This window comes from Sceloporus undulatus, chromosome 5 (assembly GCF_019175285.1).
Source record: "Sceloporus undulatus isolate JIND9_A2432 ecotype Alabama chromosome 5, SceUnd_v1.1, whole genome shotgun sequence".
NCBI lineage: Eukaryota > Metazoa > Chordata > Lepidosauria > Squamata > Phrynosomatidae > Sceloporus > Sceloporus undulatus.
In genome coordinates this window covers 75,768,934-75,781,536 of record NC_056526.1, presented here as the reverse complement: position 1 = coordinate 75,781,536, position 12,603 = coordinate 75,768,934, and the positions used below count along the sequence as shown (strand labels likewise).

The window sequence follows — 12,603 nt, the reverse complement described above, 5'->3', positions numbered from 1 at the left end:
TGACTTCTCTTGGAGTGTTCTTGTGTGGTTGAGTAGCTTCTCCTTTCACTTGGTCTTTTTTACCATAGTCTATTCTTGTTATATTTTTAATTCATTCTCTTTACTTGAGGCCTCAGTCCTTCTTCTTTCTATGGCATCAACTTCCCTCTTCAAAGTTTGCGCTTCTTGTGGGCAAAAGGTTTATTTCTCAGAAGGGCATTTTGAGTGTCTCTACTGCCTTGGTGAAGGACCTTTAGTACAACAGTATTGCATTAATAGGGGTTTTTACTACTGCTCAAACCTTGAAGAACTGGGCTTTATGGTTTTAACTTTGCTGTTGGGAACAATCCCTGCAAGTTGCAGATCAGGCTGCTACAAACCTCTTTTTGGTCTCTACAGTGGCATCAAAACGGCGGAAACAGGCAGTCCATCAAAAGTTGAAAACATTTTCTCTAATGACAACATCAGTACCAACCCAGATCTCAATACCAGACACTGATTTCAACTCCAACAGCAGTGTCTTATGATTGAGAATGCCTTCAGAACTGATGGTGGTCTCAATTTTGTTATTTCTTCAACATCCGTTTCTGCACCATTGACTACTGCTGTTTTGGTCCAAGAGATTCTATATGTTTGGATTCTTTACCACTTGGATCAAATACCTCTTAATCTACTCACTCTAAATCTGGGCACAAGAGACCTTTTCAGTAGGTGTGCATGCAGTTGCATTGTTAGATGTTTACATGTGATAAATGTTTGGCTGTGATTTCTATCTGGATTCTGATCTTTACACAGTATGAGTAAAAGAAAAAGCATAAAAGAGGTGTGGCAGAAAATTCCAGCAAGCCTCAGTTTACGAAAATGGCTAAAAGCCTGGACATGTAAAAGCCAAGTTGAAGAACAACGAAATGTGGAAATGGCTATTAGAAACTCTGACTGGTGTTAACAGTCAAGGGAGTTTGAGATAATGGCTTTGCACTGGAGATCTGCCCAAAATGAAGATGCCTTATACAACCTAAAATCTTGGAAGAATGTAGTTGGACCAGTTGACTATGCCAGTTTCAGCTTTTGAGACAATATCCTACTATAAAAAGGTAAAGGTTTCCCCTTGACGTGAACGTCTAGTCATAACTGACTGTAGACGGCAGTGCTCATCTCTGTTACTAAGCCAGAGAGCCAGTATTGTCCAAAGACAACTCCGGTGGTCATGTAAGCAGTATGACTGCACAGGACGTTATCTTCCCACCAAAGTGGTACCTATTTATCTACTTGCACTTTTACATGCTTTCGGATTGCTAGGTTGGCAGAAGCTGGGACTAGTGACCGGAGCTCACACTGTCACATGGCATTTGGGCCTCGAACTGCCAACCTTCCAACCTTGTGATTGTCAGAACTGGCATCTTACCACTAAGCCACTATGTCCCTCTATATACTGTAGATAATATCTTCAGGAGCTATGTAAACACGGAATGCTAAGCACATTCAGGTTATGACAAGGATCACCAGTTTTTTACAAAGATCACTTGTACAACGTGGCAGAAACTATAGTACAATTTAACAATGTGGCTGGTTATTTGGGAAACCTGCTAAGGGAGGAGTTTGCTAATAGCTGGGACTAGGCTGGAGTCTTTATAAGAACCCACTAGCTAGGCTGCAATAGCAAGAACTACAATAGAAAAGTGAGAGAGACCATACATATCTGAGTGCAAGTACAACTGTGGCTTGTTGCAAAACCAAAGTAAGCTTTCAGTTGGAGTTGATGTCCAAACTCCTAACCTTCTTTGCTACTGGGATAAAAGAACTGGCCATCTCTTTAACTCCGAAGCATTGTATGACCTACTTGGACAAGGTATAAACCATGTTTTCTGCACCTTTTGCTTTTTGCTAAAGTGTTATATTGAAACGGCCCTCAGGCTATTCAATAAACTCGTTTTTGTTTTGCTAAAGTGTTATAATAGTATGCTAGAAAAATTCAGTTGTGTAGACTATTTTTCTTTGCAATCAAAGGACTCTTGCACTGCAATCAGTTGAAGGATTGTTAAGCGAGCAAAACAAAATAAGCAAGCTGAAGAATTACAGTCAGGAAAGATAAGCTCAAACAAAGGTTGTCCTATAGAACAAAGCATACAGAAACCAGTATGATTCTGTAATATTTTTAATAATTTGAAAACATCCATCTCTATAAAATAGTTTCCTACACCAGATATCAGGTTGCGTTCTGAATGAATCCCCGTAACAAATTCTTTGTTGTTAGAAATTAATATAATTTAAAAAAATGCATACAAGGATACAGTTTAGCACATGTATCTGTGACCAGAGTTTAGAAGAGGCCAAACCTATTTTTTTAAACAAGAAACTCCAGGCATTTAGAAAGAGAAAATGATGAATATGAAAGGTAAAGTTACACAAAATAGGAACTAGAACAAAATCTAGTGATCGGGAAGTTAGGAAATGTTTTGATGTTATCTGGGTATTTCAACAGCATGAAATGTATCATCTTGTGGTTTATACAGGAATTCATGAACAGAGCAAAATTGCAAAATCTTTTTGGGTGAAAATGTATTGTATTCTAAGAATATTGGAAAGGATTGATAGTCAAATGTTAAGAGGGAGAGGAGAAATTAAAATACAAAGTTGGGGACCTAACCAATGAGAATCTAGAATTCTTTTTAAGTAACCAAATATGGCACAGGGTCCTGAATTTAAAAGGATAAGAGTAATAGTAGGCATAGTTCATCCTGTCAGTTTTCACCACTGGTAGTCTGCTGGGAGGTAAGTCTTGCTCACTCAAAACTCAGCTGTAACTTCCCATGGCAAATCTATTTCATTATTTTTTTATCCTAATAAACTACAATAAACTTTGAATACAATTGCTGTCAATAATTATACCACTGATGTGTTTAAAATATCACAGCCTGATAATGCTGGGAAAGGTGAAGGTGGTAACAAAGGAGGACCACGATATAGATGGATTGACTCAAGGCTGCCCTGGCCCTGAGTTTGCAAGATCTGAGCAGAGCAGTAAAAGGCAGATTCATATCTTCCTGCAACTAGATAAGCCAAGAATCTCTGTATGCAAGAGGTCTGGGCTGTATAGTTTTGACATCCTGTTGTGTTCTAATCACAATCTACAATTGAATTCTAGAATGTAATGGTATTAGATTACTTGACACTTTGTTGGATGGTTGCTAAAATCAAATATTAATTGCCTCAGTGTTTTATTGTGCCATAGAATGCAGTTGTTTGGAGAATCTCTATGCTGCATTGTTCTTGACATTTCAGCTATAAGAATGAACCGGTGTTTCCACTTCAAGAGGATTGTGTTTCTATTAATACTGCACATTCAGCAATCCAGAATAAAGGTAATGAACAAATATACCAACCCTATACTAGGAGGACAAATACAAACCCTCCTTTATTGGCATGTCACCAATTTGGGTGGGCCTGAATTGCCTTTGACAGCCCCAGCTCTCTGACAAAACAATGCATGCTAGTTGAAGAAATACACCATCGCTGTCCAAATTAAAAGCAGTGTAAAGTCTGTTAAGTTTAGGATACTTATATGGACCAAATATTTTGATGGCAGTCTTATCATTTGTCGTTCGGCATGCCATGCAGGAAATTAGGTAATGGGGTTTATGTGTTCTAAGTAAAATGAGAAAATAAAGAGTAAATATTACAGGGTTTGCAAAGATTTGCAATCAACATATTTTGCTCTGGGGACTGGAGACCCATAGAGAGGAGTACATTCTGACCTCTGTCATCAACCAGGGAAGAAGAACCATTCAGAGGTACACTTCCTGTCTTGTTGAAAGAGCATCATGGCAAAGGGAGACTAGTTTGGATGCAATCATTTGCAAGAAAAGGAGTTGCTTTTCTTTGTCTTCCAGAAAGAATACTGGCATCCATACTGTAGTTGTCCTAGGAATGGAAAAAAGATGAAGCACACTTTGATTCACCCCAGAGCTGGGGGAAGTTAATTTTATGGATAACCCCCAGAATCTGTTGCCCAGTATGTCCATGACCATGATGGTTGGAGGACTCTAGGAGGAGTTGTTCATAAAACTAACTTTTTCCAGGCTCATCCATCGACCCAAATCCAGCTTTAACATTCAGCAGTGAGACAGCTGTACTCAGGCAGCAGATGTTACAATATAGTGGCAAGTATAAGACTACAGAGGTGTGTGTGCTATGGCCAAGCTCACACTAAGCTGCTCTCAAGTGCATCACCATTGTAGACATAAGACTCAGCTTCCAGGACACTTGGTTTTTGTCCATGTGACTGGAGAGGACACTATTTTACACATTGCCTAGGTAGCATCACGCCTAAGCCAATCATGCCTCAGTCAGGGGATTACGGATTGCTAAATTATTTGTGGATGTAAGCAATCTGGAAACAAATTACGATGCATTATGGTCTCCAGTTGCTCATTAACTGCTTAGATAATGATTTGATTATCACTAATAGCTGTGATAATAGTTACCTAAATAAACTGATAAATGTTAATTTCTCTACAGGCAATACCCCCTCCACCTCCAGAAGGTATAACATTTTTTTTCACTTCTAATCCTTTAATAATTATTAACTTTATATAGTACTGTGTCATATCCCTATTTAATTTGCACTTGGTAACAGTCTTTATTCACACTGGCTTAATGAGGCCACATGAGAGAGGCCCCTCTCCAGGCCCCACAATTACAAACCCCTGGGTTCCTGTAACTCATCTCGCTACTTTCCCCCTCAAGATCCCTCCTTGGATTTAGTACTTTTGTCAGAACTATGGAACTCAACCCCCAATGCAAAAAACAAAACAAAAAAACAAACAAACCCCAGTGTCTGATGACGAAACAAAACAAAAGAACTTTATTGAGTACATAAGGAAAGAAGTTTCCAAGTCAGGGTTTAAACTAGAACTAGCTACTCCCACCCCAATGCAAACCCCCAAAGCCTAAAATCTCTCTCCCTAAATTGGAGGGCAAAACTGCATTCCCACAGCTAGCTCTAACAATTATACATCTCTCCACCTGCCCCCTTACTGATACCAAAGAACGACCAGGCCAGAAGCATAAAGACTGCAAAGTAAAATCACACATTCCATTCTGCACAGGCCCAAACAAACCAGACACTCAAAGCTGGGAGAAAGCTATCAGGCCTGTCTAGTTTAATATACAAAGAAATGCCAAACTATTCCATAATATATGTCCATAATCCAGAAAACATATGCCATCCTGGCAGAACCAACCATGAGTTCTGACAACTTATGCCTCAATGTGATCTCTGTATGGTCCAGTGGATGTTCAGTGGATTCACTGTGGTAAGCATGGCTCTCTATCAGAACCTAATAGGAATAGCCAGACACAGCTGAAAAAAGAGAATAACTAAATAGAAGTTCATTAATACACAATGACAGGGACAAGCCTTAGTTATATATCCTAATAATAATAATAATAATAATAATAATAATAATAATAACAATAATAATAATAAATTTTACCCTACGGATAGAGGTGGGGAACGACAACAATTAACAGATCAACAACATCAGTAAAAAAGACATCAGTTAAAACACACATCAATTTAAAAGGACAAACAAGATGTACACATATTAAAATAATCCACCTTTAAATAAAATAATATTTATGTTATTATGTTCCTTTCTGTTCCTGTAGTAGAAGAATGGCCAAAGGGCCATTCCTGTAGTAGAGGAATGGGGGTACAGCTGTACAGGGACCAAAGTGGGCAAGATGCACCCCTCAACCCCTAGAAGTTGCTTGATATTGCTATAACAAGTGGCCATTATGTTGGACCTGCAGCGAAAGAGATAGCAAAGATTGACAACTACTTACTTTGAGGCAAAATGTGGCCAAGTTGGGGAGACATATTAAAACTCATGATGCAAGTGCATCATTTGTGGATGGTCCTTCAGTGGTTCTGCTGATCTATACATGCATCAGTGGTCAGACCATCTTTCTTTTGACCTGTAGCTCACAACAGCAGTTGGGGAATGGTTACTTTATTTTCCACTACAAGAAAAGTCCTAATCTAGTAAGGAAGAGAGTTTGGAAAAGTTGCATTTTTTGAATATAAGGCACAGAATCCATTGAGAAAAGAGTAACTTTTCTAAAGCTATATTTCTTTCCTGTCCCCTTTCAAAGGCTTAACAAAAGATGTCCCCATGTCTAGTGTATGATTGATTGATATGGGAAAACACCACCCCAAAATGATTAAGTTATCTGTTGCACTGTATTCCTAAACCATCTATAACATTTTCCTTCTACTAAAGGAACAGATTGTACAGAAATTATTGCCGAAAATCCGTATGCCACAAGTGGAACATACATGATTCAACCATTTAATGCACCTCATCCTTTTCGGGTAAGGCATAGTTCCACAATGAGAGTCATAGCCACATACGTTCATTTGGTGCCTTTTTGGATTTTCTTTTATACAAGATGGAAGACTGCTCTTCCTGGCACCCAATTCAAAGGTCTCTGGAAGTATACTGGGGAGAGAGCTTTCCATGATTACATGAGTAGAGTGCTTGTCAGGTTTAGGTCTTCCTAAATGTTTGTGTATAAGTAGTACGGATGTACTGTATATACTCGTCTACATGTCAACTTCATATATAAAGATAAGGGCAAATATTGGAGCCAAAATAATGGATTTTGATATGACCAGCAAAGGAAAACGATGCCAAAGAAACTACAAAATTTTGGCAGGAATAACTATGTTCACACTAACTGTCCTGAAGAAATAATCCATTTTGACACCACTTTAACTGCCCTGGCTCAATGCTAGGGAATCCTGGGAATGAGAGTTTGTGGTGGCACCAAAGCTCTCTGATAGAGAAGGCTAAATGTTTCATAAAATTACAGTTCCCAGAATTCCTTTGCATTGAGCCAGGGCAGTTAAAGCAGTGTCAAACTGGATTATTTCTGCAGTGTGTTTTGGCCCCATAAATCAGAAATAACTTGAAGACACATAACAACAACAACAACAACAACATTCCTGTTAATTCCAGAATGATATAGAAAAACTGAAATAACAATATGATGGCATTTATAGGCATTCTGTGAGAACCGAGCAGATGGAGGATGGACTGTCATTCAGCGACGCAATGGGAAAGGTGCCGATGGTAACCCTGTGGATTTTTATAAACCATGGACTGATTACCAAGGAGGATTTGGAGATGTTAGGTGTAAGTAAAAAACATCTTCTATTATTACACACATACTGGGTAGATCCAAACTAGGTGCCTATTACTTTTGCTATCAAATTATGCCGTATTTTAAAAAATGGATTCTTTTGTAGTACCTCTTTGCATTCATTTCCTGAGAATATCACACCAGGAAAACAAGTGCTTCTCTTCATTTCAAATGTACAGTATTTGTTCCTAATCTATAAATGTATGAAGAAAGGGAAGTTTTATAAAAGTTTATACGTAGTTAAGTATAAGATGACAGGACAGCCCAGTGGCAATGCATAGCAGCCAATATGTGGTTTTTAGAATATATAATGCTTAATAAAAACAAAACAAAAGAAAAGATAACCCTAAGATCCTTGAAAAATATTAGGAGGGGTCATGGATGGGTCATAAACTAGAGCCAAAAACTGGCCAACTTACTGAAAACATGGCCAGATTTGGAAAGGGAGAGGCAGGTCTTATACAAATTATGATGAATGTGATAAACATGGGCAAACTAAGACATAGTGGTGGGTAACAGTGAAGGCTGTACTGGAACTTTTAAATTGCACTATTAAAAGAGTTTGTAAATGTTACTGGTTTTGAAAAAAGCTGTACTGTACTGTATTTGATACTGGTCCTTATATGTCCTCTAAGGTGAATAGTTATTCTCTGAGGTGAATGTTCTCTAATGTGGATAGTTATTCCAAATGCGAATTTAACAACAACAAATCCCACCACTTACAGTTCATTTAGATATTCTCCCCCTTTCACACACAACCTTTCAGATCTGGGAAGCGGGTTCAGGTCTGGTTAGTTCTTAGATGGGAAACTGTCAGGGAATACCATGTACTGTAGGCTATATTTCAGAGGAAGACAATGGCAAATCACCTCTGAGTATTCCTTGGGAAAGAAATCCTGATTAAATTAATGAGTTTGCTGTAGGTTGACAGGTGACTTTGAAGGCACAAACACACACACAAAGAGAGAGGGAGAGAATGTGCCTTCAGAGAGCCAGCATGGATCAGAACTAGGACTCTGGGAGACCAGGGTTTAAATGCCAGTTCTCAGTCATGGAAACCCACTGGTTGATCTAGGGCAAGTTACACTCTCCCAGCCTCAGAACAAGATAATAGCCAACACATCTTGCCAAGAAAATCCCGTGATAGGTTTAAGATAATCCTAAATGGGAAATGGTTTAAAGGCACGCAGCAGCAGCAGCAGCAGCAGCAGTGACAACAGGTTACAATGCTTATGTCCAGTCTGTCATCAGGAATTCCACAGAAAACCTTGGAGCTAGCTAGCATATAGCATCTTATCAGCTTTGGGTCTTTCCCAAAAGTAAAATGTGTAAGTTTTGCAAGGGTAGGGACAGGAAAGAGGAACATAAACTGCTGCTTAAAAGATTTGGAGATGGTCAAAAGGAGATTTAAGTATGAATTACAGGCTGCTGGTACTGTAATTCCCGACAATGAACCTCAAGGATGGGAAAACTACAGAGATTTCATGTGGCCATTGTAGGTGGCCCTTGAAGCCCTACCAAAGCTCCTCAAATTCTCCAGGCTCAATCCATATTTTAAAAAAAAATCAAGTGATTTTTCATCCCCAACTCCATCAATAGTGTTCCCATATACCACAAAGAAACAGAACCGAAGAAAATAGGCAGAAAATTGGACAAAAAGGAAAATGGAAATGACACAACATAAATTCTGTTCATGTCAGGCACACCAGTATAATCACCTTTTTGAAAATCCCGGGAATCTGAAGTCCAGACTCTTGAAGAGAACAGTTCACAGAGATTCAGGCAAAGGACTAACCTATTATATATTTTTAGTTATAAATGCCAGAGACTGGATCTTCAGCATAAAGCTGAACACTCTGTAAACTGTAGACATATATCTTTTCTATGTATTCAAGAGAGTGTTTTCTCCCCAGATGAACACTGGCTGGGACTTGACTACATGCATGAGCTGACCAACCAGCCAGGCAAAAAATGTGAGCTCCGAGTGGACATGATCAACTGCCAAAATCAAAAAGGTTATGCCCTCTATGACCGCTTCAGAATTGCCAGTGAGGCAGCACGTTATAGCCTTCATTTGGGAAGCTACAGAGGAAATACAGGTAAGAGTTTCCTCAGAACTTTAAAACACATCCATTAAAAAATAGAGAAGGAAGGGGGGGGGAGAGACATTGCAATACAAAAAAGCCCTTTCTTTCATTAAATAATAATAATAATAATAATAATAATAATAATAATAATAATATAATAATAATAATAATAATGTATTTGCTGCTGACAGAAGACAGCAAGGGGCAGCAGTCTAACATCTCTATAGTTTAAAAGCAGCCACTAAGAAGGCCTTCCCTCATGCCCCCACTAGATGTGGCAGTGAGGGTGGTACAACCAAGAGAAGACATCTTCCCATCTCATAGCATGGGCATGCCTGCATAGAATAAAGTCCTTCCCAGTGTCAAGGTTAAAACACTTTTTTTTAAAGGTGAGCTCTGATTCTGTTATTAATTTAAATTTTAAATGAAATTACAGTAATACAGATACTGATAATATAGTATGATCTAATGAGAGTCAACCCATTGATTGAATGGGAATGCTCTATGTATCATTCAGCAGTTAACTCTTGAGTCTACTCTAGTCAGCCTACCAAGTTTGTGTGTTTTAACACAGTTTGACCCCATAAATGTGTTATTGCCACAAGAATAATGACCTATTTTTGGTAGTGTGCAGTTCTTTTTTAAAACAAAAACAAACAAACAAAATAAAACATGTTTCCAGACATTCAAAATGTATAAAGATAAAGAAGGATGTTGGCGCACCATTTTATTTCATTTGGATCTATGTAGCTTCATTGTCTTTGCATTTGTGGAAAAAATACTCTTAAAACAACCCCCAGGTTGATTATCCACTTTCCTCTTGCTTGAGATACTAGTTTACCAGCATCTCTTAAAATCAAATCCAGATCAAGGAAGGCAAAGGTGGGCAAAGGGTAAATTTGGGTCAACTGATGAATCTCTAGATGGCAAGCAATCCATGTTAATGACAGACACTGTACTTGTAGACTAGACTTTGAGTATGGTAACTTGCGGGCTATAGTTCCCAAAATTCCCAAACCAGAATGACCAGTAGGGATGCTGGCTGAGTGATTCTGGGATTTATAATCCAAACATATCATTTCAAGGTCTGTATAGAACAGAAGCACTGGACCAGGGACTGTCAGTGGCTCTCCACCTGAATTCATGTGGACCTTGGCCCAATTTCAAATGCCCTCTGCAGTTGATCAGTTCATAGCAACAACAATAACAACAACATTTATTTCTTACCCGCCTCTCCTCAAGGTTTGAGGCAGGGCACAACATAGATTAAAATACAATACATATATAACTAAACATACATAACTCTCCAAGCCTGCTAAGTTGGAAAGAGTGCCCCTGACTGACAATATTGCCTCTGAAAATGTGGCCTTTGATTGAAAGAAAGCCTGCCTGCCTGTGCATTAGGTGATACTATGAAGCCAAGTCTTTGGTGCCAAATGATTTGGTTTCTTGCTCCATGTTCTGACACAGGTGATGCCAAAAGTCTCAAATTCTTTGTCCTTTTCTTGGTTTAGGAGACGCATTTCGAGGAAACCAATATTCAGGGACACAAGATGGCCGTCCATTCAGTACACATAACAATGATAATGATGACTGTCACCCGTGCTTTATAGGAGACATTGCATTCAATAGTTGTGCAGAGAACCAACATTCTGCAGGGTGGTTCAGTAACTGTGGCCTGGTGGATCTCAATGGGATTTGGCACAACCAAACTGACTGTGAAGGCTGGTCATCTGCCGTGTACTGGGAAACATGGAGTAGCTTCCATTCATTATTGTTTACTGAGCTCAAGGTGAAATGCTATTAAAATGGAGTGTCTTTAGCCCAGTATTTGGAAAGGTAGTTTATTATCCTTTTATATTTCTGAAGTATCATGAATCTGAAGGACAAAGGACACACCACATGTCAGTAAACATTAAATGAAGCACAGTAAGTCTAGAAAGGAAATTTAATGTTCTCCAACAAATTGCTATAAGTGCAGTATATAATTCAACTTATAATTGATATTAAAAACTGAACTGAGCTGATAAAGCAAATGAGGTTTCTAGATTTTAATTGTTTACTGAATATTTCCTGCTTTTCAACACAAATTACACTCACATGTTTCTTTCCTCAGCTTTTCTTGTCAATTTCTGAAAAAAGGCATGAGGGTAGTCACAATTTTATATGTATTTGCAATTGCGTACATAATATTGTAACTAATGACACACTGTCTCATAATACAGCAAGCCCAACCAAGAAAAGAGAGTTAGAGGGAAAGAAAGAAGGGCAAGAGCTGAAATGAAAGAGAGGGGACAGAAGTGACCAGTGGGGTCCCACAGGGATCTGTCCTGGGCCCAGTGCTATTCAACATCTTTATCAATGACCTGGATGACAGAATTGGGAGCATACTTATCAAATTTGCAGATGACACCAAATTAGGGGGAATAGCTAATACCCCAGAGGACAGGATCAAGATTCAAAATGACCTGAATAGACTAGAAAGCTGGGCCAAAGCTAACAAAATGAAATTCAACACGGAGAAATGTAAGGTATTGCACTTAGGGCGGAAAAATAAAATGCACAGATATAGGATGGGTGACACCTGGCTAAATGAAACTACGTGTGAAAGGGATCTAGGAGTCCAAGTAGACCACAAGTTGAACATGAGTGAACAGTGTGATGCGGCAGCTAAAAAGGTCAATGCTATTTTAGGCTGCATCAATAGAAGTATAGTGTCTAGATCAAGAGAAGTAATAGTGCCACTGTATTCTGCTCTGGTCAGGCCCCACCTAGAATATTGTGTCCAGTTCTGGGCACCACAATTCAGAAAGGACATTGAGAAACTGGAGCGTGCCCAAAGGAGGGCGACAAAAATGGTGAAGGGTCTGGAAACCATGCCCTATGAGGAACGACTTAGGGAGCTGGGGATGTTTAGCCTGGAGAAAAGAAGGTTAAGAGGTGATATGATAGCCCTGTTTAAATATTTGAAAGGATGTCATATTGAAGAGGGAGCAAGCTTGTTTTCTGCTGCTCCAGAGAACAGGACCTGGAACAATGGATGCAAGCTACAGGAAAAGAAATTCCACCTGAACATTAGGAGGAACTTCCTGACAGTAAGGGCTGTTCGACAATGGAATGCACTCCCTCGGAGGGTGATAGAGTCTCCTTCCTTGGAGGTCTTTAAACAGAGGCTGGATGGCCATCTGTCAGGGATGCTTTGATTTGGATTTCCTGCATGGCAGGGGGTTGGACTGGATGGCCCTAGTGGTCTCTTCCAACTCTACGATTCTATGATTCTATGATTCTAAGATATATTGAGAAACATGCCATCAATGGTTCAGCTAATTTT

At 39.1% G+C, this 12,603-nt stretch overlaps 1 protein-coding gene across 1 annotated transcript; it reads left to right on the top strand.

Moving 5' to 3' along the window:
• Positions 1–1,718: 1,718 nt before the first annotated feature.
• Positions 1,719–11,079, top strand: LOC121931645 (angiopoietin-related protein 5-like). Its single transcript, XM_042469619.1, has 7 exons — positions 1,719–1,828; positions 3,262–3,341; positions 4,498–4,522; positions 6,264–6,355; positions 7,046–7,178; positions 9,099–9,284; positions 10,787–11,079. Exons 2-7 carry the CDS (start codon positions 3,270–3,272, stop codon positions 11,077–11,079), a joined length of 801 nt encoding a protein of 266 aa, XP_042325553.1. The 5' UTR covers positions 1,719–1,828; positions 3,262–3,269.
• The last annotated feature ends 1,524 nt before the right edge of the window (positions 11,080–12,603 follow it).